The following is a 25,217-nucleotide window of genomic DNA, read 5'->3' as shown; positions in this document are numbered from 1 at the left end:
ACAATTCCAGCACAACTTTTATAGACAAGTACAGGGAAGATGAGTTACAAGTACATGATTACAAGTACACGATTGGTTGACATTTGCCCTAGTTTACCGGTCGCCTCAGGATTGGCCTGGGTCTTCCCACTGAAGCATGGGTCAGATGGCCTTAACCCTGGGGGTGGACCTCCAGGAGTGGTCACGTAGCCATATTCCTGGAGCCAGGCAGTTCCTATCTCCTGTGCCCAGGTCCGGACCGGGGTCTGAGAGCTGACACTTAGTTATGTCCAACCTTGAGTGGGCTTCAGGCGCAGACAATTAATCACGTCCCAGGCCAGATGGCCATTATCTTTTAGTGCCCAGATTTGGGTAGTACAGAGTTCACAGAGGGGTGGGGGGGGAGTGTGGTTACAGAGTAGCTGTAGGAAGACTGCTGGTATTTTTCACTTCCCCATGGGGTTAGCAAGCAAAGGTACAGAAGCAAAATAGCTGTTAGGGGCATAATGGTCACAATTTTATTCTCTACGCTCTCCAGTGGTAGAGTGCTAGCCTTGCAAAGAAGGCCAGGGACAGTGCCCAAGCCCTGAGTTCAAGCCCCAGGACTGTCAAAAAAAAAAAGCCTCATGGACTTTGCTTCCTGGGCTACCTTCAAACCATGATCTTCAGATCACAGCCTCCTGAGTAATTAGGATTACCGGTGTGAGCAACTGGCACCTAGCTGATTATCCCCCTTTTAAAGTATTAATTTCCAGCCAGGTACTGGTGACTCACACCTGTAATCCTAGCTACTCAGGAGGCTAGATCTGAGGATTGTGGTTCAAAGCCAGCCCAGGCAGAAAAGTGTGTGAGACTGTTGTCTCCAATTAACCACCAGATAATCAGAAGTGGCACTGTGGCTCAAAGTATAGAGCACTGGCCTTGAACAAATTGCTCAAAGACAATGCCCAGACTGCATGCTCAAGTCCCATGATTGACAAAAATAAAGAAAAATAAAATAAAATACTAAGTACTCAGGAGACTGAGATCTAAGGATCACACTGTAAAGCCAACTCAGGCAGGAAAATCTGTGAAGCTCTTATCTCCAATTAACCCAAGAAGTAGAGCTATAGCTCAAGTGCTAGTCATGCTCAAGGACAGTACCTAGGCCCTGAGTTCAAGCTCCAGGACCCGCACACAAATAAATAAATAATAAAACAAAATGAAGGTTTTCTGAGAGAGAACAGAAGCAGACTTCTGTCTAATAGCTTCTATGCCCCCCATGCCTATACATCCTGCTGCCAGTTGTCTGTGTTAGGTAAATAGGAAATGAGGGAACAGATATAAGGGAGAGTAAGGCCATGCATGTAAATGAACATTTAGTAGTTTGCACTCAAAGTCCTACCTTCACAACAAGATAGGTGTCAGAATGAAATAGGAATACTGGACCTAAATAACATGCCTAGGTAACCACCCATCCTGGTGCCTTCCTGGGTGGTGGGGGCTTTTCACCCAGCTCTGAAAACCCTACAGTTGAGACAGACCATTCTTTGAATGTGCAGATGTGTCATATTATTTACCCCCAGTAAAGCTTTCCTACAGAGAACGCGTGCTCTTGATTAGTTCCCCAGATGGTTTGATGTGCTCGCCCCTGAGTATTCCCCTAGATGGTCTGCTTTGGTTGGGTTTTTGCCTTTAAAAGCTTTGTGCAAGCTACTTTCTGGGATGTAGGTCTTTGAGACCTGCAGTAGCCAGATTTCTAATAAAGATGCTCAATTGGACCCCTCAAAATGTGTGTTTGTGTCAAAACATATCTGCATCTTGTGATCGAATTCCCATAACACAAGAAGACAGAAGCAGGTAGGAGACATCAAGACAAGCCAGAAGCTCCCTATCGTTGAAGAAGACTTCACCAGAGCTCAGTAAATGCTCCATACACTGACAGTCATGCTCCTGAACCTCCCCACCTCACACCTGAGCGTACAGGGACCACTTCAGGTTCTTGCCTGCTTCAGGATCTCATTCCAGGCCTAGAGGAAAAAGAAGGAGTTAGAGAGAGCAAAGCCAATACATTTAGTTCCCAAGAAAGTTCTCAAGAAGAAAGCAGTAGTTTCCTTTTCTTCTTCACCTAAATACCAGTGGGTCTATATTGGTTAAGACTGCTTGTGTTAGTGTATGGGGTATTGCTTAGTGGAAGAGCATTTGCTTGGCATGTATGAGTCCCTGGGTTCAATCCTCAGCACCACCACCATTTCATCATTCTGTTTTATCATGTCAGGTGGTTCATACCAAACACCATCAACCGATGTGGCAATGGGTATGTAAATTAATGTGATTGTGGTAATCATTTCATAGTACACATATATCAAAACATCAACTTGTATATATTAGTTATATATAACTTTTACTTAGACGAAGGAAGAGGAGGAAAAGAAACAGAGAATCTGCTACCAATTACTCTGTATGTTATAAAGATGAATCTAGTTCCACATGACTAGATAAAGAAGCCAACCTATCTATTTTCTCAAGACAATTCATAATTCAATGGATACCATGTTAAACAGTGACTGAAAGAAATACATAAGCCAATGGGGGGAAAAAACAAGTAGGAACAAGAGTTAAATACTGACTGTATACCTAAAAGTGTCAGTTGTCCCAAAACACAAAAATTTGTTTGACTTGTTGAGTATTAGAACACAACCCCAACCCCAACTGTGCTCTTCCTTCCTTCCTTCCTTCTTGTACAAGTACTGGGGCTGGAACTAAGAGCCTTGTGTTTTCCCTTAGCTTTTTCACTCAAGGCTAGTGTTCTCTGGCTTGAACCATAGCTCCACTTCTGGTTTTTTAACTGTTTAATTGGAGATGTCAGTCTCACCTTTTGTCTGCCCTCACAGAACCATGGTCCTCAGATCTCAGCCTCCTGAGTAGCTAGGATGACAGGTGAGAACCACCTGCACCTGGGCCAACTGTGCTTTTTTTTTTTTTTTTTTTTTTTTTGCCAGTCCTGGGCCTTGGACTCAGGCACTGTCCCTGGCTTCTTTTTGCTCAAGGCTAGCACTCTGCCACTTGAGCCGCAGCACCATTTCTGGCCATTTTCTGTATATGTGGTGCTGGGGAATCAAACCGAGGGCTTCATGTATATGAGGCAAGCGTTCTTGCCACTAGGCCATATCCCCAGCCCCTCCAACTGTGCTTTTTAAGAGCATTGCTGCCCCAGCTGCCTGACGGAGCTGATCCCTCATATTTCCCACACATGGACATCTCTGAGGCTGTAACTGTAGCAAATTAAATGTTTAACAGTTTTTAAACCACCGGGTCGCCGCGGCCATGAGCAAGCGGAATCAAGTGCCGTATGTGCGGCCGGCAGAGCCCGAGTTCCTGTCCCGCTGCTTCAAGGAGCGGGTTGGTTACAAGGAAGGGCCCACCGTGGAGACCAAGAGAATCCAGCCACGGGTCCCAGACGAAGAAGGCGATCACGGTGACAAAGATGACGAACAGCCCCAAGTGGTAGTTTTGAAAAAGAGAGACCTGACAGCCGAAGAAGTCATGAAAATTAAAGCAGAAATAAAGGCTGCCAAAGCAGATGAAGAATCAGCTCCAGCCCATGGGAGAATCATGTATGGAAAACCAGTGAAGCGCACCTCAGATGAAAAATACTCAGGTTTAACCGCAAGCTCAAAAAAAGAAGAAAACAAATGAAAATGAAGGAAATAAGCAGGACTCAGAGAAAAAGAACTCACAAAAGCAAATAAAAAACAGTAGCCTCCTTTCTTTTGGCAATGAAGAAGAAAATGAGTAAATGTAAATGTTTGGGCTTAAAGTCTCCTTGGGAAGTATATGAGGTATTTTTTCAAATAACATTTTTTCCCCTGTGGCTTTTAAAATAGCTTTCTTTTCCTATTATGCTACAAGTTATAGAATAATTAGAAGATACAGGAAAACTTTTGATATAATGAATATGTATTAATACCCCAACTGGAAATTCCAATTTTGTAGATGCTAAATACCATTACTATGTTTTGTTAGTTCCCCCTCTGGGTGTCTATATGTGTAAAAAATATTTTTAAACAAAATTAAGACTGTACTATGTATGTCCCATCTTGCAACCCATTTGATATTGTGAGCATTTTGCAAGATAACATTTTATAAACCTGAAATAAACAGGTACAGAAAATTTAAAAAAATAAATGTTTGGGGCTGAGGATATGGCCTAGTGGCAAGAGTGCCTGCTTCATATACATGAGGCCCTGGGTTCGATTCCCCAGCACCACATATACAGAAAATGGCCAGAAGTGGCGCTGTGGCTCAAGTGGCGGAGTGCTGGCCTTGAGCAAAAAGGAAGCCAGGGACAGTGCTCAGGCCCTGAGTCCAAGGCCCAGGACTGGCCAAAAAAATAAATAAATAAATAAATGTTTAACATTTAACATACTAAATTTGAGTTGGGTAAAAGTAGACCCCAAAATAAAATGTCCCATAGGACATGTACATAGCAGAGTGTCTATAATCACTTATGTAATAACCTATTTAACAACAAATGAATGAATAATATTTTTAAAGACTGCTTCCATATCAGCTATCTGGCTTGTATCTGTTCCTGATCCTCCCACATCTTCACTACAGAAAATCTTTGTCAGGTTCCTTCCAGTCACTGAAGATCATGGCCTTCCATATGGGTATGCTTGTCCTTATTCCCGTCCTTTCCTCGTCTCAGTGTGATGAAGGCCAGTGCTATGTTTGGAGACAGAATGTCTCCCGCTCCCTCACAGTCCATATCTGAAGGCTTAGTCCTCATGATAGCAGCATTGGGGGTGCTATGGACATGTAAAAGGTGGGGACTAGAAAGACCTCCTTAGGTCTTTGAAGCTGTGCCCTCAAGGGAGGTTGTAGGGTTCCAGAGATACCTCTCTCTTTCTGGATCTCTCTGTGTGTCTTTCTCATCTCTGTGCCTGTCTCACCTTCACTTTCTTTTTGCTAATCTCCCTCCTCCCCCTACATCTCCTTGTCCTCCCTCCTTCTTCTTACACTCCTCCCACTTCATCTCCCTCTTCCCTAACAAAAAAATGGAAGCCCTTGGATGCTAAATGCACTCCTGCCATGTGTGCTGGCCTCCATGAGAGGCTAACCAATAGGTGGGAGAGGGGTGAGCCTCCAATGCTGGGAGCTAAATAACCTTTATTTCTCTTTATAAGTTACTCTAGTATTTCTGAGCAAATTTAACTAACACAGCCAGGCCTATGAGGTTGAGGCTGATTGGCACAGCCCCTACTTTCTCTCTCTCTCTCTCTCTATCTATCTATCTACCTATCTCTCTCTCTCTCTCTCTCTCTCCCCCCCCCCCCCGGGGCTTGATCTCAGCTTTTTTTTTTCTGAGACTGAAACTCCAACTTGGTATCCAACACTTTCACTCATTGGCTGGCACTCTACCATTTGAGCCACACCTCCAACTCCATCCCTGAGCTTTTTTGCCCAAGGCCTAGTGCTCTACCACTTTGAACCACAGCTCCACTTCTCTCTGTCTCTGTCTCTGTCTGTCTCTCTCTCTCTCTGCTTGCTGGCTTGGAGATAAGTGTCTCAAAGACTCTCCTGCCTGGGTTGACTTCAAACCAGCAACCTCAGATCTCAGCCTCCTGAGTAGCTAGGATTACAAGCATGAGCCACCAGTACCCAGCTTGTTAATGTTTTCTGTCTCTCCTATTAGTTCTCTGGGAAGGAAACGTTTTAAAAACCCTTAAGTCTTGTGCTCGTGGCTCATGCTTGTAATCCTAGCTACTCAGGAGGCTGAGATCTGAGGATCACATTCAAAGCCAGCCCAGGCAGGAAAGTCCATAAGACTCTTATCTCCAATTAACCACCAGAAAACCGGAAGTGGCACTGTGGCTCAAAGTGGTAGAGCACTAGCCTTGAGCTGAAGAGCTCAGGGACAGCACCCAGGCCCAAAGTTCAATCCCCAGGACCAACAAAAAAACCAAAACTTTGAATCATTCTGTGGCTCCTTAAATGCAATAGATGAACAATGAAAGTTGGTTGAGGGGCTGGGGATATGGCCTAGTGGCAAGAGTGCTTGCCTCGTATACATGAAGCCCTGGGTTCAATTCCCCAGCACCACATATACAGAAAACAGCCAGAAGTGGCGCTGTGACTCAAGTGGCAGAGTGCTAGCCTTGAGCAAAAAGAAGCCAGGAACAGTGCTCAGGCCCTTAGTCAAGCAAGCCCCAGGACTGGCCAAAAATAAATAAATAAATAAAAATAAAGAGTTGGTTGAGTTGATACCAAAGGTATCAGTAGAGATGTACTACGGCTATGACCTATGACCTCCATATCCTCACCCCCCCACCCCTGCACACACACACCCTACCTCCTTTCCCTATGGGAAGAAAAGGTAGCCAGCCACTCCGAATTAGCTTCCTTTATTCAAGTGCCTTTATTCAAGAGACAAGTGGAATCTCTTGCAGTCATGAATGTGCCATCAGGGACCCTGAGCAAAGGTCTGAAGTCCAGGACACCAGCCTTGAATCTTTGGAGAATAGTCTTCGGGAGACCAGGGGTGTCACTGCAAGGTCTGGGACTCAGAGACAAATCAGCTTCAGTGGAGGTTGAAAGAGGCAAATGAGGTAGCACTGGGGAAGAGGGGTTCCAGGAGCGAGGAAGGGGCCTGGGCGACAAGGTCCGCAGCTGCCTACAACTTCTCACAGCGCCACTGGTCCAGCTTCTCGGAACACAGAGCTTTGTGGGCCAACCTGCTCAGGGAGAGAGGGACCAAGTGGCGGGATAAGTGAGCCTTAGGTCAAAGTTCCATTGAGCTGCTTCCAAAGAGGGATAGGGTAGAAGGGTTCGCATGGGAATCACACAAAGACTTCCCTGCATAGATGGGAAGGGCTACCATGCCCATCTAGTGGGGTGGAGAACAACAAAAAAAAAAAAAATCAACAAAGTTCTAGAGCTAGAAAACCATGTACAATAATCCCAAGGGCTTGCTTTAAGGTATGGGTCTTGGCTAGGTAAAGGGAGGCCTGGATAGCAACCATCCACTATGGGAGCTCCTTTTCTTTTTTTATTATTAATTAATTTATTTATTATCAAAGTGATGTACAGAGGGGGTTCCAGTTTCATACATAAGGCAGTGAGTACATTTCTTATCAAACTTGTTACCTCCTCCCTCATTTTTCTCCTACCTTCCCCTTTCCCGGTTCCCTCTCTCCCCACCCCCCCAGTTGTACAGTTGGTTTATAGCATATAGTTTTATATTTTTCTTTACTTTCCTTTTTATTTCCTTTTATTTTTGTGCTGGTCCTAGGGCTTGAACTCAGGGTCTGGGCGCTTTTTATTCAAGGCTAATGCTGTACAACTTGCTCTACTTCTGGCTTTTTTGCTGGTTAATTAGAGATAAGAGTCTCAGTGACTTTTCTACCAGTACTGGCTTTAAGCCTCAATCCTTGGATTTCAGCTTCAGGAGGAAGTAGGATTACAGGCATGAATCACCAGTGCTCAGCATGGGAACTCCTTACTAGGAAAGTTATTACATGGGCATAGAGCAATACAAAAACAATAATAATTTAAATTTAAAAAACAAATACTTTGGGCTGGGAATATGGCTTAGTGGTAGAGTGCTAGCCTTGCATGTATGAAGCCCTGGGTTTGATTCCTCAGCACCACATAAAGAGGAAAAAGCCAGAAGTGGCGCTGTGGCTCAAATGGAAGAGTGCTAGCCTTGAGCAAAGAGAAGCAAGGGACAGTGCTCAGGCCCTGAGTCCAATGCCCAAGACTGGCAAAAAAAAAAAAAAAAAAAAAAACACCAAATAAACAAACAAAAAAACATCAAATACTTAAATATATCATGGGCAGGGAAAATGGACCCCTGAGTCAGCTATATTAGATTTGTTCTCAAGCCTTTATACAAGATTAAATGGCCAGGAGGGAGAGAGAGAGCAGAGTGGTGAGGGGCCAAAGAGGGAAGGAAAACAGGGAATGAAGACAACTGAATGAGGCTTTACCAATAGTCGATTCCCTTGATATCCAGAATCTTCTGGACACATTTCACGTCATCAGTGAGGTCATCATCCACTAACTCTGGCAGGAGTTGCAAGGAAAGGAAATGTGAGAATTAAGACATATTATCCAGAAAGATTGTGAGAGCCTTTATTTTCTGAATCTAGTGGGTCTGTATCTTTCCATATGAAAAGGCAAATAATAGTAACAGCTCTCCAGAGTGAGGATCTTTCTTCACTTCTATGGGACATCCCTAGAAGAGCCATCATCTCCATCAAATGACACTTTGAAACTGCAAAGTGTCAGACTTCAAGGCTCTCAGCTCAGGGTGCCTAGGCCTATGATAATCGATGATGATGAAAAGTCCCAACTTTCTTACTTACAACTGTTACTTCAAATCACAGTGCTTGTGGCAGTAAAGCCAAGATGTACCCGGGGCTGAAAGGGACATCGCCCCAGGGAAGGCTGCAGAGAAATAGCATGAAGGAGGCTACTCACTGTCACAGGTGATCTCACAGACATTCTTGGACTGAGGGAGCTGGCTACTTCTACACCAAAAGTTGTTACTGATCTGGAAGAGTCCATACTCGGTGCTGCCATTGCTTTTGACTATGGTTTGTGTGTCATAACCACTTGTATGAAATATGATACAGGCCCCTGAGGGAAAGATGACAAAGAAGTATCACAGAGATGGCTAGGATCTGCATAAACAATGAACTATAGTTTCCAGACAGGAGAAAAAAATTATTATTTTCTAGTCAATCTCCAAAGATAGCAAGGCATAGAGAATCTTGATGAGATGAAGAGAAACCATGAAGAGGATCAGAGGATCAGAGAAAGGAAGGGAAAGCAAACTGTATAAGAGATCAAGATTAAATTGTATTTATATACTACTTTGTTGAATGGCAACTCCTTTGTACAAGTAGAGATAAAAATAATATTTTAAAAATCCATCCCTAAAGGTGAAGAAACGTTGTAATTATAGTCACCGTACAGCATGTAAAAAGTGAACTACATAACTTGAATTATAGGGTGGGAGGGAGAACAATAGAAGGAAGGTTTGACACTGATCAAGATGTGGTATGTTCATAACCCAACTTGTGGAATTGTAACCCTCTTTGTACAACTACTTAATAATAAAATTTTAAAAGAGAAAGAGAAACAATCCAAGACTATGAGAAAACCATGAGATAATTATGTGAAAGTGGAGGACAGGAGATGTGAAGAAAGCAGAAGAGGGAAAGACAGATAAGACATGGACAAAGCCAGGGCGTTGGGAGCTCACATTTGAGCAAAGTGATGCCGCCATAACCATCCAAGTCCTTCAGCGCGTGGGGGACCTCACACTTCGTCAGCTGCTTGGCCTGTGTGGCAGGGAACAAGACGCTCACCAGAAACAGAAGAACAAAAGGCATCATTCTGGCTTCTCCCAAGAACCTGAAGTGGGGGCACCACTCAGCTTCGCCTGCTTTTATTCATGGGGAGAACCTCAGGGGCCCTCTAATCAAGCCTTATGTCCAGGAAGAAAAGAAAGAGTAGCTGTGCCAAGACAAAAGCACTGAGCCTGCCAGCTTCCTTCCATCATTTTACCTTATTTTTCTTCCTCCCCTGCCCCCAATAGCTAATCAATACTAAGTATTGTTCTCAGCCCATAGAGAACCCATGTATGACCCACAGTTCCCCTTTCACTTTATTTATATCTTTGCTTCTTGTAGGGTTACTTCTAGGAATCAGGATGAATGAAACCTACTTCAGGAACAAAGAGAGATTTAGGGGCAGTACAAGTGAGGCAATCAGAAAATATAATAAAGGTTCACAGCCAACTCCCTTCTTTCCCTGAAAGACAGACAGAAGGTAGAAATGGGGTATTTGTAGGTCATGGGTGATGACCCATGATCAGACCTGGAATTTGTCTGACCAACCCAGCCATGGAACAAAGTCTATGAAGAGTTCTCTGGTATGGCAGTTCATGGATAGAGACTGAGAAGCAGTGGACATAGTCTGAGAATCAATGACTGGCAATCCCAAGACTTCCTATTTAGAAAGATGGGTCATTTGGCTGGGTGCCAGTAGTTCACACCTGTAATCCCAGCTACTCGGGGGCTGAGATGTGAGGATCACAGTTCATAGCTAGCCTGGGCAGCAAAGTCTGTGAGATTCTTACCTCCAATTAATTACCAAAAATAGACCAAAATGGAGGTGTTGCTCAAGGGTAGAGCACTAACCTTGAGCACAAAAGCTTAGGGACAGCACCTAGGCTCTGAGTGCAAGCCCCAGAACCAGCACCCTACCAAAGAAAAAAGAAAGATGAGTAATGTGAAAAACACATTGAAAGTATTAAGCTATCCTGTGAGCTATTAGCAGACTCTCCAACCCCAGCCACCACTCCTAAACATAACTAGACACTACGTTGTCATTTAGGCCCAATTTAAACCCAAGACTAGTAACTTGTAATGAATTTGTTCATCAGTAAAGAAATGTGTAGATTGGGCACAGAAAGTTAGAAAGAGGGAAAAGCTAATCTTCAACCAGGCACCAGTGGCTCATGCCTGTCATCCTAGCTACTCAGGAGACTGAGATCTGAGGATAGTGGTTTGAAGCCAGCCCAGGCAGAAAAGTATCTATGAGACTCTTATCTCTAGTAAACCAACAAAAAGCTGGAAGTGGAACTGTGGCTCAAGTAGTAGAGCAAAAAGCTTAGGGACAATGCCCAGGACTGAGTTCCAGCCCCAGGACAAGTACCAAAATAAAATAAAAATAAAAAAGAAGAAGAGCTAACCTTGAAGACTGATCTTTCAATACTGGAGTTTTGAATAAAAGGTCTTCTAGCCTGGGCAATGGACTAAGTATCTATGATAGAGTAATGTGATTGTCCAGGGTCTTAGAAATACCAGGGCAAGTCATGACCTCATGCGGCAGCCTACTTACCTATAATTTGATTGTATCTCTGCCCTTCCCTGTAATCAATAAAAAGCAACATGCAGGCCAAAACTCATAGCTAAGTCCACAAAAGAAACTAAATGTGTCTCAGGCAAGAGGAGCCATTATTTCCTCAGAAATGTTTGTAAAATGGGGTATCTGGGTCATCTGGAAAAGCGGCTAAAATGTGTCTGATTGACACAAGTGCAAACATTCAGGGAAAGGTATAGATTCTTGGAGCTGGTCAAACGAGAACAAGAAACAATGGCCACAGCACTGAAAGAGGAAGTGTCAGGATAGCAGCTAATAGAGGAAAAGTTGCTCCCCACACTCCCCTCACCAGACAGGGCCCATCGCCATGCTCCACATCTGAATCAAACCAAACTCCCAAAGAATCAAGAAGCCAATTCATAAATAGGCAAAAGACTTACACAGACACTTCTCAAAGAAATAAAAATGGTCAATAAGTACATGAAGAAATGCTCAGTGTTTCTAAGCCATAAAAATGCAAATCAAAACATTATATTGTTTTACTCCAGTCAAAATGGGCATCATCAGGGCTGGGGATATAGCCTAGTGGCAAGAGTGCCTGCCTCGGATACATGAGGACCTAGGTTCGATTCCCCAGCACCACATATACAGAAAACGGCCAGAAGCGGCGCTGTGGCTCAAGTGGCAGAGTGCTAGCCTTGAGCGGGAAGAAGCCAGGGACAGTGCTCAGGCCCTGAGTCCAAGGCCCAGGACTGGCCAAAAAAAAAAAAAAATGGGCATCATCAAAAATATGAGCAACAAGTGTTGGCAAGAGATGTGGAGGGGACTCTAATACACCATGGGTAGGAATAGAAAGCAGTGCAACCATTATGGAAGTTTTGTGACTACTCACAAAACTAAACATGGAACTATGATCCAGCAATGCCATTCTTAGACATTTATCCAATAAAGACGTTTGCACACCCATATTCATTGCTGCAATTGTCACCAAAGCCAACTTATAAAAATGGTCCAGGTGTCCTGTAACACACAAATGGATCAAGAAAATGTGATATATGCGTATATTTACGCAGCAGGATTTGATCCATCAGGAAAAAATAACATTGTATCGTTTGCAGAGAAATGGCTCAGGCTCAGAAAGACAAAGGACACGTTTTCTCTCAAATGTGAAAGTTAGATCTAGGGGCTGGGGATATAGCCTAGTGGCAAGAGCGCTTGCCTCTTATACATGAAGCCCTGGGTTCGATTCCCCAGCACCACATATACAGAAAATGGCCAGAGTGGTGCTGTGGCTCAAGTGGCAGAGTGCTAGCCTTGAGCAAAAAACAAGCCAGGGACAGTGCTCAGGCCCTGAGTCCAACGCCCAGGACTGGCAAAAAAAAAAAAAAAGAAAAAGAAAGTTAGATCTAAAACATAAACATACATTAAAAACACATATAGGGCCATATGCATACTCAAATTGACTAAAGTATGCTATACACGGAAGTAGATAACTTCCTTTGGTGTAATTCCTAATAGCCATTAACAGGCACTTTTATCCAAGTGAATGCCAGGAAGCTGAAACCTACTTTATCTGAGGAGGGAAGTGAGGCTTGGTGGGAGGGGGATTAATGGAAAGAGGAATTCATAATACTCAATGTACATATATGAAAAATGGAACTAGAAACTTGAGGAGATGAGTAACAGAGGTAGATTGGAAGAGAGAATGATGGAAGAGGTAACAATGACCAACATGCATTGTACTCATTAATTGACATGGTGAATTAAAACCTCTCTGTAGAACTATTTAAAGATAATAAAAAGTAAAATTTTAAAAAATGGAAAGAGGGACTGGGAATGTGGCTTAGCAGTAGAGTGCTTGCCTAGCATGTATGAAGCTTTCAGCACCACATAAACAGAAAAAGCCAGAAGTGGCGCTGTGGCTCAAGTGGTAGAGTGCTAGCCTTGAGTAAAAAAGAAGCCAGGGACAGTGCTCAGGCCCTGAGTCCAAGTCCCAAGACTGGCAAAAAAAAAAAAAAAGGAAAGAGGCTGGGCACCAGTGCCTCACGCCTGTAATCCTAGCTATGCAGAAGGCTGATATCTGAGGGTCACAGTCCAAAGGCAACCATGGTGAGAAAGTGTGTGAGACTCTTATCTCCAATTAACCACCAGCAGTAGCACTGTGGCTCAAGTGGTCGAGTGCTAGGTAGCCTTGAGTAGTAGAGCACTAGTCTTGGCCAATAACAGCTAGGGACAGTGCCCAGGCTCTGAGTTCAAGCCCTAGGACTGGCTCAAAAAAAGAAATTTTAAAAAGGACACTGGTTGCCTGTGGGAATGAAGAATCACTGTCCAGAATTGACCTTCTGAAGGTTGGGCTGAATTCTGTTAATTGGCCTGATCATTGGTTTTCTAATGCTGAACTGCCAGAATAAAACACTAACATACAAAGAAACAGCAGAGGGGCTGGGAATATGGCCTAGTGGCAAGAGTGCTTGCCTTGTATACATGAAGCCCTGGGTTCAATTCCTCAGCACCACATATATAGAGAAGGCCAGAGGTGGTGCTGTGGCTCAAGTGGCAGAATATTAGCCTTGAGCAAAAAGAAGCCAGTGACAGTGCTCAGGCTCTGACTCCAAGCCCCAGGACTGGCAAAAAAAGAGAAAAGAATGAAAAAGAAAACCAATGATCACTTGTAATGTTTGATGGTAGGTTTCATACTGAGAGGCTTTTTCCATACAGCCACACTACAGAATCTGGACTTCTTTCAATCACTTTTTGCATTCATCTTGGCTAGTTGTACATGCAATCTCTTAATTGAAGACCAGCTCCTGCAGGCTCAGGAGCCCTGCCCTGTATTCTGTGATACTGCAGTCTCTAGTGCTGTAGAAAACAATAGTACTATAGTGCCACCAAGTGGAAGGCTCTGGTACTACAAATCTGATCCAGACCAAGCTATTGTTTTTTCATTTGTTCATAATCATGGCAACCTATACCTTATGTCCTGTTCCTTTCAGCCCTTAGATTCAAGCAATATAGAAACTAGGCCCTGAGTGCCACTCCAAAAGAGAAATTAACAAAAAATTCTGTTTGTTAATATCATTCCCTCCTCTTCCCAAAAAGAAGTTAAGAGTTAGAATGGGGCTGGGGATATGGCCTAGTGGCAAGAGTGCTTGCCTCGTATACATGAGGCCCTGGGTTCAATTCCCCAGCACCAAATATACAGAAAATGGCCAGAAGTGGCGCTGTGGCTCAAGTGGCAGAGTGCTAGCCTTGAGCAAAAAGAAGCCAGGGACAGTGCTCAGGCCCTGAGTCCAAGCCCCAGGACTGGCAAAAAAAGAGTTAGAATGAATGCGGCTAATTTTCCTATTTGGCTTTAATGAGGTTGATTTCATGCTACCTTTGGGTAGAAGAAACGCTTAACCTGGCTCTGTATCTTTCAAAGAGGATCTGGTGTGAAAGCTGTGGTTACATGGAGGGAATGAACCTGGGATTTCCTCTTGTATCATCTTGCTGGTGTCCTTTTCTATTTCTCTAGATAATAAGCACATTCATCTGCTTTTTTGGTATTTCTACGGATTGTTTTTGTGTTTTCCAAGTATGATAGATATTCTGTTGTTGTCTGGATTTTGTTATTTTCCTTTGAGAAATTTGGCTTTGTACTAGTGGACCATTAATGCACTTAAGATTCAGCTTAATCTTTAAGCCACACCTCCACTTCTGGCTTTTTGCTGGTTAATTAGTTAAAAACTCTCATTGGCTTTCCTTTCCCGGCTAGCTTCAAGCCACAATCCTCATATCTCAGCTTCCAGAGCTAAGATTAAAGGCATGGGCCACTAGCGCCCAGCTACTATTATAAATTCTAAGTCAACACATTCTGGCTTCCCTTCTCCCTAGAAAAGGCTTCTGTTAGCTGGTTACCGGTGACTCACAACTGTAATCCTAGTTACCCAGGAGGCTCAGATCTGAGGATTATGGTTCAAAGCCAGCCCAGGCAGGAAAGCCTGTGAAACTCTTATCTCCAATTAATCAGAGAAAAAGCCAGAAGTGGCACTGTGGCTCAAGTAGTAGAGTGCTAGGGGTGAGCACTCAGCATTCAAGCCCCAGTACCAGCAAAAAGAAAAGACTTCTCTTTCAGCTGGTAGATCCCTTAGGCTCTTTACACAAACCCAGCTCCTTCTTCAAAGAAAATATGCTAATTGCTTCCTTACAAGTTCCCATTCCTTGTTGGGGCTCTCCAATCGACCAGTCTTCTGTCAAGGTGAGACCCTGGCCCAATTCTCCCAGGAAGGACCCATCTAGTCCTTTACTAAGAATGCCTAGCCGATGACTTCAAGTTGTCCCATTCTAGTCTCTACCTGCTCTCTGATTTCATATGGAAGAGACATGGTACTGTATTTCTACAACAGAATTTCCTTCTTCACGTTTATCATGGATCTGCATTTTACTAGCTACCTCTATTATTTTGAAGGGAGCTGACCTTCAAAATAGGCTACTCTGTTAATGTTAATCCCTCAGAGCAAACAAAGTGAGAGTTCCCTCCTGCCTCCCTGCTGCTAAAGATCAAAGCAGAACCAGGAGTCTTCACACATGCCTCAGTAGAAAAATCTGTCCAAGGCTACAAGAACACATCACAGCAGGCTCACAGTTGACCTGAAGATTCATTTTGAGAACTGAATAATTAGGAAATGCTAAGCTCCTATTTCCTTTATGAATCTGCAGATAAGAGATCAATACTGGCTTTAATTATGGCTATTCTGTGTCTAGCCAGTCTTTGCCTAACGCATAAAGATGGCATGGTTAGACTCCAGAAAAACAACTGGACATGTCCCTTTGGACGGGCCATTCCTCTGGAAGCACACACACAGGTACAGCTGCTCCAGCCAGCAATAAGGGCCATAGGTCTCCAAGGATGCTCGCTTGCAGTCCTCACAAAGGAACAGTGGTAGGGGGCTCTGTGAAAGGCCATCCTGTCTACACTATGCACAGAATGATGACAGCAGTCTCCTGTGAGCACCATGCACATGGGAGAGGCAGCGAGCTCACAGAGCTGGCAGAGGGGCTGAGACCAGGAGTGACGACAGCTCCGTCACAGGTCAGGCCATAGCTGCAGGCCTCTGCCAGCAGAGGCTCCCCTCAGGCCCAGCTATACAGATCCGAATGGGAGCTTACTGGATGTCTTGAATGTCTTGCTTGTTTTCCAGGAGGTTGCAATACATGAGGATATATTTGCCGAGAAAATTCTAGTTGTAGGAAGGAGCTCTGTTCCCTTCGCCTCTGTCTTGGTTCCCTGAACCTTGCCTTATTTTCATGTCCCAAAGTAATTTTGTAAATTAAAATAGCTCCTCAAGAATCACCTCCAGGAAACCAAGACCCTGAGAAACCACACTAGCTCCTTCTCGGTTTGTTGTTGTTGTTTTTCAATTTGGGTTTCACTTTTATTTTGTCAGTCATGGGGCTTGAATTCAGGTACTAGGAACTGGGTACTGTCCCTGAGCTTTGTTGCTCAAGGCTGGCACTCTACCACTTTGAAACATAGCTCAAGGTTTTCTGTGGTTAATTGGAGATGAGTCTCAGTGACCTTCCTGCCTGGGCTGACTTCAAACCTCAGTCCTCAGATCTCAGCCTCCTGACCAGCTAGGATTACAGACGTGAGCCACCAGCACCCAACTAGCTTCTTTCTTTCTTTCTTTCTTTTTTTACTCCTATTATTAATGTTATTTTTTTTCTATTCTTGAAAGTTTAACACATCCTTCTAGCTCCTTCTTGTTTTTCCTTTTTATGCTAGTACTGTGAGAGAGATAGTGACTCTATCTGAAAAATAATCTAAATGCAAAAAGTGTTGGATGTAATGGGGTCCCCCCAAGGGAGGGGACCACAATGTAATGGGGCCCAAGGGTGGGGGGATCCCCCATCCCTCCAAGAGTCCACCACTCAGAGACAGTCTCAATAAAAAGATGGATTTATTGGAGAAGTAAAAAGTATACTGACTGGCCAGGGTCACGGCCCAGACTTGGGAGCTGGGACCGTGCGCCCGGGCCATGCTCAGGGTCGGGTTATAAAGGCAAACACCACATGGTCAAGCCTGCCACACACAGGTGGCCAATGAGGTTACAACACTTACAGAGCATGCCAGGTCACATGCAGGTGGCCAATGGAGTTACAGTCTGTCTCACATTATCTGTTTGTTTGTTTTTGGCCAGTCCTGGGCCTTGAACTCAGGACCTGAGCACTGTCCCTGGCTTCTTTTTGCTCAAGGCTAGCACTCTGCCACTTGAGCCACAGCGCCACTTCTGGCCGTTTTCTCTATATGTGGTGCTGGGGAATCGAACCCAGGGCCTCATGTATACAAGGCAAGCACTCTTGCCACTAGGCCATATCCCCAGCCCTCACATTATCTGTTTGATACCAACATATTATTCTAGTTAGAATTGGCGCATGAATTTGGCAGGGCTCACATGATGCAGGTGGATATGCCTACTCAGGGGAGGCACAGGTTTAACCTTGAACCTTCCATGCCTCAGGTGGTCAAGCAATTTGTACAATTTTATCACCGTGAAGGGAACTTCCCTGGATAGGGTGGGGGAGATCTTAGTGAAGATGAGTCAGTCAGCTTCTGTTCTTTTTAACTAATCTGAGATGGAGTCAATCTGCCATGCCTCAACAGCCCATGATGGTGCTGGCCAGATCTGACCTCCATATTACAGGAAACAGGGCTTAAATTCCAGTGGAGTGCTTTCTCTAGCATGCAAGAGAACTGAGTTCAAACCCCAGCATCACCCCAAAATAGTAAAAATCCCACCAGAGACCAACTTCAAATTGACTGACTGGCAAAAGCAATAGTAATATCTTGATCCTGAGCATTGACTCAGAATCTGGACTGGAGAAGTTTGTTGTCAGCTGACTTGTAGGTTGGTTTGGCTAGTTTTATAAATTTCTTCCTTAGTTGTCTCTGATAAATCAAGTGTCCTTTTTCACTCTCAATTTAAGTCTCCTCTTGCTCTTTAAGAAGTCACGAGTAGGACTGGGAATATAGCCTAGGGGCAAGAGTGCTTGCCTTGTATACATGAAGCCCCAGGTTGGAGTCCTCAACACCACATATATAGAAAAGGCCAGCAGTGGCGCTGTGGCTCAAGTGGTAAAGTGCTAGCCTTGAGCAAAAGGAAGCCAGGGACAGTGCTCAGGCCCTAAGTCCAAGGCCCAGGACTGGCAAAAAAAAAAAAAAAAAAGTCACTAGTATATAACAGTCAAATACGTTCAAGTGCCTAAGAAGGTAGGCATTCAGTTTGTTCTTTCTGTCCTACTGCAAGACTGAACATGTAACCCCAAAGCCAGGGCAGGGAGAAGACAGTTCTGCTGATCCTGCTGCCATCAGCAAATGTGGAAAGTCTGCTTTGTTCACTTTAAAAATGTAAAGACTTGGGGCTGGGGATATAGCCTAGTGGCAAGAGTCCCTGCCTCGGATACACGAGGCCCTAGGTTCGATTCCCCAGCACCACATACACAGAAAACGGCCAGAAGCAGCGCTGTGGCTCAAGTGGCAGAGTGCTAGCCTTGAGCGGGAAGAAGCCAGGGACAGTGCTCAGGCCCTGAGTCCAAGCCCCAGGACTGGCCAAAAAAAAAATGTAAAGACTTGGCTGGGCACTGGTGGCTCATGCCTATAATCCTATTCAGAAGGCTGAGATCAGAGGATCCTGGTTCAAAGCCAGCCTAGGTAGGAAAGTGTTTGAGCCTCTAATCTCCAATTAAGCACCCGGAAACTGGAAGTGGGGCTGTGGCTCCAAGTGGTAGAGTGCTAGGCTTGAGCAAAAGAGCTCAGTGTGGGGCTGGGGATATAGCCTAGTGGCAAGAGTGCCTGCCTCGGATACACGAGGCCCTAGGTTCAATTCCCCAGCACCACATATACAGAAAACGGCCAGAAGCAGCGCTGTGGCTCAAGTGGCAGAGTGCTAGCCTTGAGCGGGAAGAAGCCAGGGACAGTGCTTAGGCCCTGAGTCCAAGGCCCAGGACTGGCCAAAAAAAAAAAAAAGAGCTCAGTGACAACAAACACCCAGGCCCTGTAATAGGGAGGTCAGATCTGGCCAGTGCCATCATTAACTGTGAAGGGGCGTCAGACTGACTCCAGGTCAGATTAGAGCAGAAGCCAACTCCATTTCACTAAGATCCACCCCACCCTATCCAGGGAAGTTCCCCTTCGCTGTGATAAGGTTGTGTAAACTGCTTGACCACCTGAGTTGTGGAACATTCAAGGAACGTTCAAGGTTAAACCTGTGCCCTCCTATGAGTAGGCATATCCACCTGCATCATGTGAGCCCCGCCAAATCCATGTGCCAATTCTAACTAGAATGATAGGTTGGTTCAAACAGATACTGTGAGACATACTGTAACCCCATTGGCCACCTGCGTGTGACCGGGCATGCTCTGTGAGTGTTGTAACCTCATTGGCCACCTGCGTGTGGCAGGCTTGACCGTGTGGTGTTTGCCTATAACTGAGTGTGGCCCGGCGCGCGGTCCCAGCTCCTGAGTCTGGGCTGTGGCCCTGGCCCGGCCAGCCTGCTTTTTACGGTTGCAGTTCCGGTTCCAGCTCCCGAGTCTGGGCCGTGACCCTGGCCAGTCAGTATACTTTTTACTTCCCCAATAAATCCATCTTTTTACTTGAGACTCTCTCTGAGTGGTGGACTCTTGGAGAGATGGGGGATTTCCCCCACCCTCGGACCCCGTTACATTGTGGGCCCGTCCCTTTGGGGGGTCCCCATTACAGCCCCAAGTTCAAGCCCCAGGACTGACAAAAAAATTCATTGTAATTAACTCATTGGTTCAGCTCTTTATTCTTTCCATCAGTACTAATCAAAGTACTTGGTTGGGTTGGTTTTACTAGTTTCTGACTCTTCTTGTTGTCTGGTTTTGGTTATTGTTTATTTTTCTGCAGATCCTGGAGGCTCAAAATCAAAGAGCAGGATCTGTCCCTGAGCTTTTTTGTTCAAGGCTGGTGCTCTACCACTTGAGCCACACCTCTGCTCTGGCTTGTTGGTGGTTACATGGAGATAAGAATCTCACATCCTGCCGGGGGATGACGTCAGTCCACAATCTTCAGGTCTTGGCCTCCCAAGTAGCTAGGATTATATAGCTTGAGTCTCTGGCACCGGGCTCTGACTAGTTTTCTTAGTTACTAGTTTACTAGTACTGGCCAACCTAAGAGGAGACAGCCTCTATTAAGGTAGAAGTTTCTGAAGACCCTACGATCAGTGAGATCCATCAAGCATTTGACCTGTATGGGGAAGATAGGACAGAAGAACCAAGAAAAAGAACCCTTATCTTCTGACAAACTGACCAGAGACTGGAAAATGTTTGGAAAGGGATTTGCCAAGTCACCAAGCCACTTGTCCAAGGAGAAAGAATGGCCTCCCAGGGCAGTGGAAGATGGGCTAATTCTGCTCTTTGTTTATACTGCCTTTCTCTGAAGTATAGGATCTAGATGGGCTATCCAGATTCCTGAATCTGATTTTTGTAGAAAGGGAAAACATGGATGCCTCTGGGATGTTCATGACTTGAGAATCAGATGACATCTCAGAGGAGCCAGGAGATCTACCCCACCTCTCCAGAGGGATCTTCTATCGGTACCTAGCCAGGTCCCCCTGTAAATAGTTTCCTGCTGTTGGGAAGAGTGTCCATGATCTCTTCTATTTCTATCACTGAAGGAAGGATGCAGAACCACTGTGGAACTGTATATTATGTGAGAGCTTCAGAGCCAAGCCCACTTGAGTTTTAATCATCATTCTACTCTAGTAATATTGAATAATTACTTATATTTATTGGGGCTCACTTTCTCTTCTTTATTGCCTAGCATACATGAAGCCCCAGGTTCCATTCCTTAAGTACCACATGAAAAGAAAAGGCCAGAAGTGGTGCTGTAACTCATGTGATAGAGCACTAGCCTTGAGCACAGAGAAGCTCAGGGACAGAGCCCAGGCCCTGAGTTCAAGCCCCAGTACTTACAAAAAAAATCAATGCTGAGTACCAGCACAAAATAAAATTTTGAGGGGCTGGGAATAGTGGTAAAGTGCTTGCCTTGTATACATGAAGCCCTGGGTTCGATTCCTTGGCACCACATATATAATTCCTTGGCACCACATATTTAGAAAAAGCCAGAAGAGGTGGCACTGTGGCTCAAGTGGTAGAGTGCTAGCCTTGAGAAAAAAAAAAAATGAAGTCAGGGACAGTGCTCAGGCTCTGAGTTCAAGCCCCAGGACTGGCAAATAAATAAATAAATATTTGAAAGAGAAAGGGAGAGAGTGCAAAGCCTGGCTCCCAGGATGCTGTGATACATAAATGAATGAATGCATATCCCATACTGGCATATGTGAGCATAGGCGGACATTGCCACACATCAGTTACTTTTGTCTCTTTCTCTTGTCCTTAGCTCCAGGTGAGGAACTCTCCCACTGGTCCCTGGGAGAACCAGACCATTTTGGCTGATCCTAGTGAGCTTCGGGGAGCTGTGTCCCCTTCGTCCTCTTTCTGGCCATCTATGTCGTGATAGTCAGTGGCAATATCCTTATCATGGTGGCCATGGCCTCCAGCCGGACACTCCACACACCCATGTACTTCTTCCTCTACCACTTCTCCCAGCTGGAGATCCTCTACACCCCCAACATAGGGCCTCAGCTCTTAGGGAGTTTTCTAGAAGGGAGGGAAGTCATCTCCCTGGTCAGCTGCCTGGTCCAGTTCTACGTTTGCCTCCCTGGTGGCCACTGAGTCCCTCCTGCTCTCCGTCATGTCTTATGACCATTACTGGGCCATCTGTGATCCCCTTCACTACCCTGTCCTCAGGAGCACCTGGCTCTGTACCTGCCTGGCCACTCGTGCCTGGCTCAGTGGCATCATCTTCTCTGCCTTCCCCCTGGCTCTGGCAACTCCCGTCGCTCTGTCCTGGCAGCAGGGAGATCGACCATCACTTTTGTGACTTCACTCCAATTGTGGGACTGTTCTGTGGGGATATGGGGGTCCTGTGGGGAGCTGGGGTCAGCATCTCTGGCTTCCTGACACTGGCTCCCTTCCTGTTGATTGTTACCTCCTCTGGGTTCATCCTGAGGGCTGTGCGGCACATACCTATGGTCCATGGGAGACGGAAACCCTTCTCCACCTGCTCCTCCCACCTCAGTGTGGTTGGGGTGTTCTAAGGCACTCTTATTGTGGTCTATGTGGCCCCAACAGACCACAAGCTCCCCTTGCTCCAAAAGGCTTTCTCTGTCCTCTACACAGCCGTCACCCCCTGGCCAACCCTATCCTCTACAGCCTCAAGAATTAAGAAGTTAAGGGGGCTCTGCACAGACTGGAGGCAGTGGGTCCTAGCCCATAGCCCACAGAAGGCAACCACACAGCTTCTGGCTTCCTCCTCCATCGCAGCCTAGATTCCTTCTCAAAGTCAACTGGAAGTGGCCTTTGAAACACTAGGATAAAGACTGAAGAGCGGAATATAAGTGAAGAATAAGGTGAAGCAACTTGTGTTGCCATGGTAATGGGGTAGGGATCAGATCAAGGTCAAGTCATTAATTAGTCAATAGCCAGGCACCAGTGGCTCATGCCTGGAATCCTAGTTACTAAAGAAGCTGAGATCTGAGGATTGTAGTTCAGTCAAGGCAGGAAAGTCCATGAGACTCTTACCTCCAATTGACTAGAAAAAAATCTGTAAGCTGTGACTCAAAAACAAAAACAAGGGGGCTGGGAATGTGGCTTGGTGGTAGGTTACTTGCCTGGAATGCATGAAGCCCTAGGTTCCATTCCTCAGAACCACATAAACAGGAAAAGCCACAAGTAAGTGGTGCTGTGATTCAAGTGGTAGAGTGCTACCCTTGAGCAAAAAGAAGCCAGGGACAGTGCTCAGGCCCTGAGTTCAAGCCTGAAGAACTGGCAGAAAAAAAAAAAAGGAAGAAGAAACAAAATCTATGCCTTGGGAAGCGGGGGTCATTTAGAAGAAAGTCAGAAGCTCAAACCACTCATGCCCAGGGCCGAGGAAGCCAATTAGACCACTTCTGAACAAGATCTCAGTCCTTTTGTCATTGATGTTAGACCAATGAATAGTAGAAGGAAAGAAGGCTTTGTTTTAGAAAGAAAGGCTAAACACAATGAAAAAAGTTTGAAATTTTGCCTCTACCAGAGAATCTTTGCCCTTTAAGAATGACCAATGCTCCCACATGGTCTAGCAGTTAGGATTCCTGGTTTTCACCCAGGTGGCCTGGGGTTCAACTCCCGGTGTGGGAACCAAAAAAAACCAAAAGAATGACCAAGACTAAACATGGAGGAGGAGGAGGGGGAGGGGGAGGGGGGAGGAGAAGGAAAATGAACAAGGAGAGACAGAGAGAGAGAGGAAGGAAGGAAGGGAGGGAAGGAGGGAGGGAGGGAGGGAGGGAGGGAGGGAGGGAGGGAGGGAGGGAGGGAGGGAGGGAGGGAGGGAAGCAAGCTTGGGCATGGTGGTACACATCTGTAATCTCAGCACTCAAGAGGCTGAGGCAGAAGTATCACAAACTCAAGGACAGCCTAGAAAGATCTTGTCTCAAAAAAAAAAAGCATGAGGAGTTGGTGTGGCTCAAGTAGTAGTGTGCTTGCCTAGCACTCAATAAAACATATGCATGGAGAAAGGGTGGGCAGATGTAGTCATAACATTCCATGTGCAGTTGTGAAAATGGAACTGAAAACTTGAGCAGATAGGTGGGCTTGGAAGAGACAGAGAATGATGGAAGGGGTGACATTGAACAAGATACATTATTCTCATAACTTGGCATGTTGACTTAAAATCCCTTTGTACAACTACTTAAATAAAAGCCAGGTGCTGGTGGCTCACACCTGTAATCCTAGCTACTCAGGGGGCTGAGATCTGAGGATCAAGGTTGGAAGCCAGCACCAGCAGGGAAGTCTGTGAGACTCTTATCTCCAATTAATCACTCAAAAACCAGAGTGGCACTCTAGCTCAAAGTGGTAGAGCAGAAGAGTCCAGGGACAGTGCCCAGGCCATTAGTTCAAGCCCCACAACTGCCATCATCATCATCATCATCATCATCATCAAGTCATTCAGCAGTAGCAACTGCACAGAGCAGTCCCTTCTCATGCACACTTCACTTTGCTCCTTCTGCAACCAAGTCTGACAAATCCAATATGGCTGAGATCAAGAAAGTGGATACATTGATCCTACGCCTCCCGGGTCCGGAACCGGAAGGAGTAGTTCTGGCTTGGCCCGCCTCCCGTCTCGATCTCAGGCCCACGTGGATGCCTCCAAGATGGCGCCGCCGGTGCCAAGGGGCGGTCCTATTGGGGCGTGACGTCAGCCCATGGGGGGAGTCCCAGGATGCCACTCTGACCGAGACAGCCCAGTTCAGCCAATTAGCGAAGCCCACCTTCCCGCCTTCCCCACCATAATAAAAACCTTCCCCCGCCCCTTGGGCGGTGAGTTCGGTTCATAACCTCAAAAAAAAAAAAAAAAAAAAAAAAGAAAGTGGATACATTGAAATTGAAGAAGACAGAATGCAAGGGAAAAAAAAAATCTTCCGCCTTCCAAAGAAACAATTGGACAGGAGATGTGAGCCGGTGAATCCTAATGAGGTGTGCACCTCCACTATGCACTGTATATTCCACAACATTGCCTTCTAATTTCACTTCTGTTTAACTTTGTAAGATGCAAGGAGGTTGGATCAAGTTTAAATGACTGTTCTGCCCGTTTTGCACCAAAGAATTGTGAACTGTGGACAATAAAGGTCTACATTGAGCCTACCTCTCCTGTCTGGCTGGCTGGCATAAAATAAAAAGAACTTGAATGTTGGTGAAGGAAGAAAGCTGGGTGGAAAGAAGTCAAGGCATCTTGCAGGCTGTAAAATGCAGTTTAGTCAGAAGATTGTTTTTTGTTGTCATCGTTCAAATGATTTTAATTATTGGAAAGTATGAGTTTTAATATGCAAATGGAGTTTTAAGGCCTGAAAAAAAATTAAAAAGAATAAAGTCAAGAACTGAGCATCAGTGGCTCATGCCTGTAATCCTAGCTACTCAGGAGGCTGAGATCTGAGGATCATGGTTCAAAGGCAGCCAGGGCCAGACAGTATGTGAGTCTTATCTCCAATTAACCACCAGAAAACTGGAAGTGGAGCTGTGACTCAAGTGGTAGAGTGCTACCCTTGAGCAAAAAGAGGTCAAGGACAATGCCCAGACCCTGAGTTCAAGCCCAGGACTGCAAAAAAAAAAAAAAAAAAAAAAGGATTTGAGATGAGGGAAGAGCCCTGGTAATATGGAGCATGGGTTTCAGCACCAAGGACAGCAGACATTCTGTGTGATGAGAGGGTAATGAGCAGCAGCAGCTGAGCCATTTCTCTTGCTTGCAATTGGGAAACTTGAACTAAAGG

The 25,217-nt window shown here is 45.3% G+C and overlaps 1 protein-coding gene, 1 non-coding gene and 2 pseudogenes across 2 annotated transcripts; 3 read left to right on the top strand and 1 right to left on the bottom strand.

The window, feature by feature from the left end:
* The first annotated feature begins 3,285 nt into the window (after positions 1–3,285).
* LOC125354847 lies at positions 3,286–3,983 on the top strand (annotated as a pseudogene).
* Positions 3,984–6,634: 2,651 nt separating this feature from the next.
* Positions 6,635–9,362, bottom strand: Lalba (lactalbumin alpha). Its single transcript, XM_048350739.1, has 4 exons — positions 9,230–9,362; positions 8,443–8,601; positions 7,950–8,025; positions 6,635–6,695 (listed from the first exon to the last, which is right to left on the bottom strand). Exons 1-4 carry the CDS (start codon positions 9,360–9,362, stop codon positions 6,635–6,637), a joined length of 429 nt encoding a protein of 142 aa, XP_048206696.1.
* Positions 9,363–19,246: 9,884 nt separating this feature from the next.
* On the top strand, positions 19,247–22,189 carry LOC125348730 (annotated as a pseudogene).
* Positions 22,190–23,018: 829 nt separating this feature from the next.
* Trnae-uuc lies at positions 23,019–23,091 on the top strand. Its single transcript has one exon. It is a non-coding gene; the product is annotated as a tRNA-Glu (tRNA).
* Positions 23,092–25,217: the final 2,126 nt, after the last annotated feature.

The sequence above is a fragment of the Perognathus longimembris genome, chromosome 1, assembly GCF_023159225.1.
Source record: "Perognathus longimembris pacificus isolate PPM17 chromosome 1, ASM2315922v1, whole genome shotgun sequence".
NCBI lineage: Eukaryota > Metazoa > Chordata > Mammalia > Rodentia > Heteromyidae > Perognathus > Perognathus longimembris.
The sequence above is the reverse complement of the archived record's forward strand: the minus strand, read 5'-3'. Positions and strand labels throughout refer to the sequence as shown.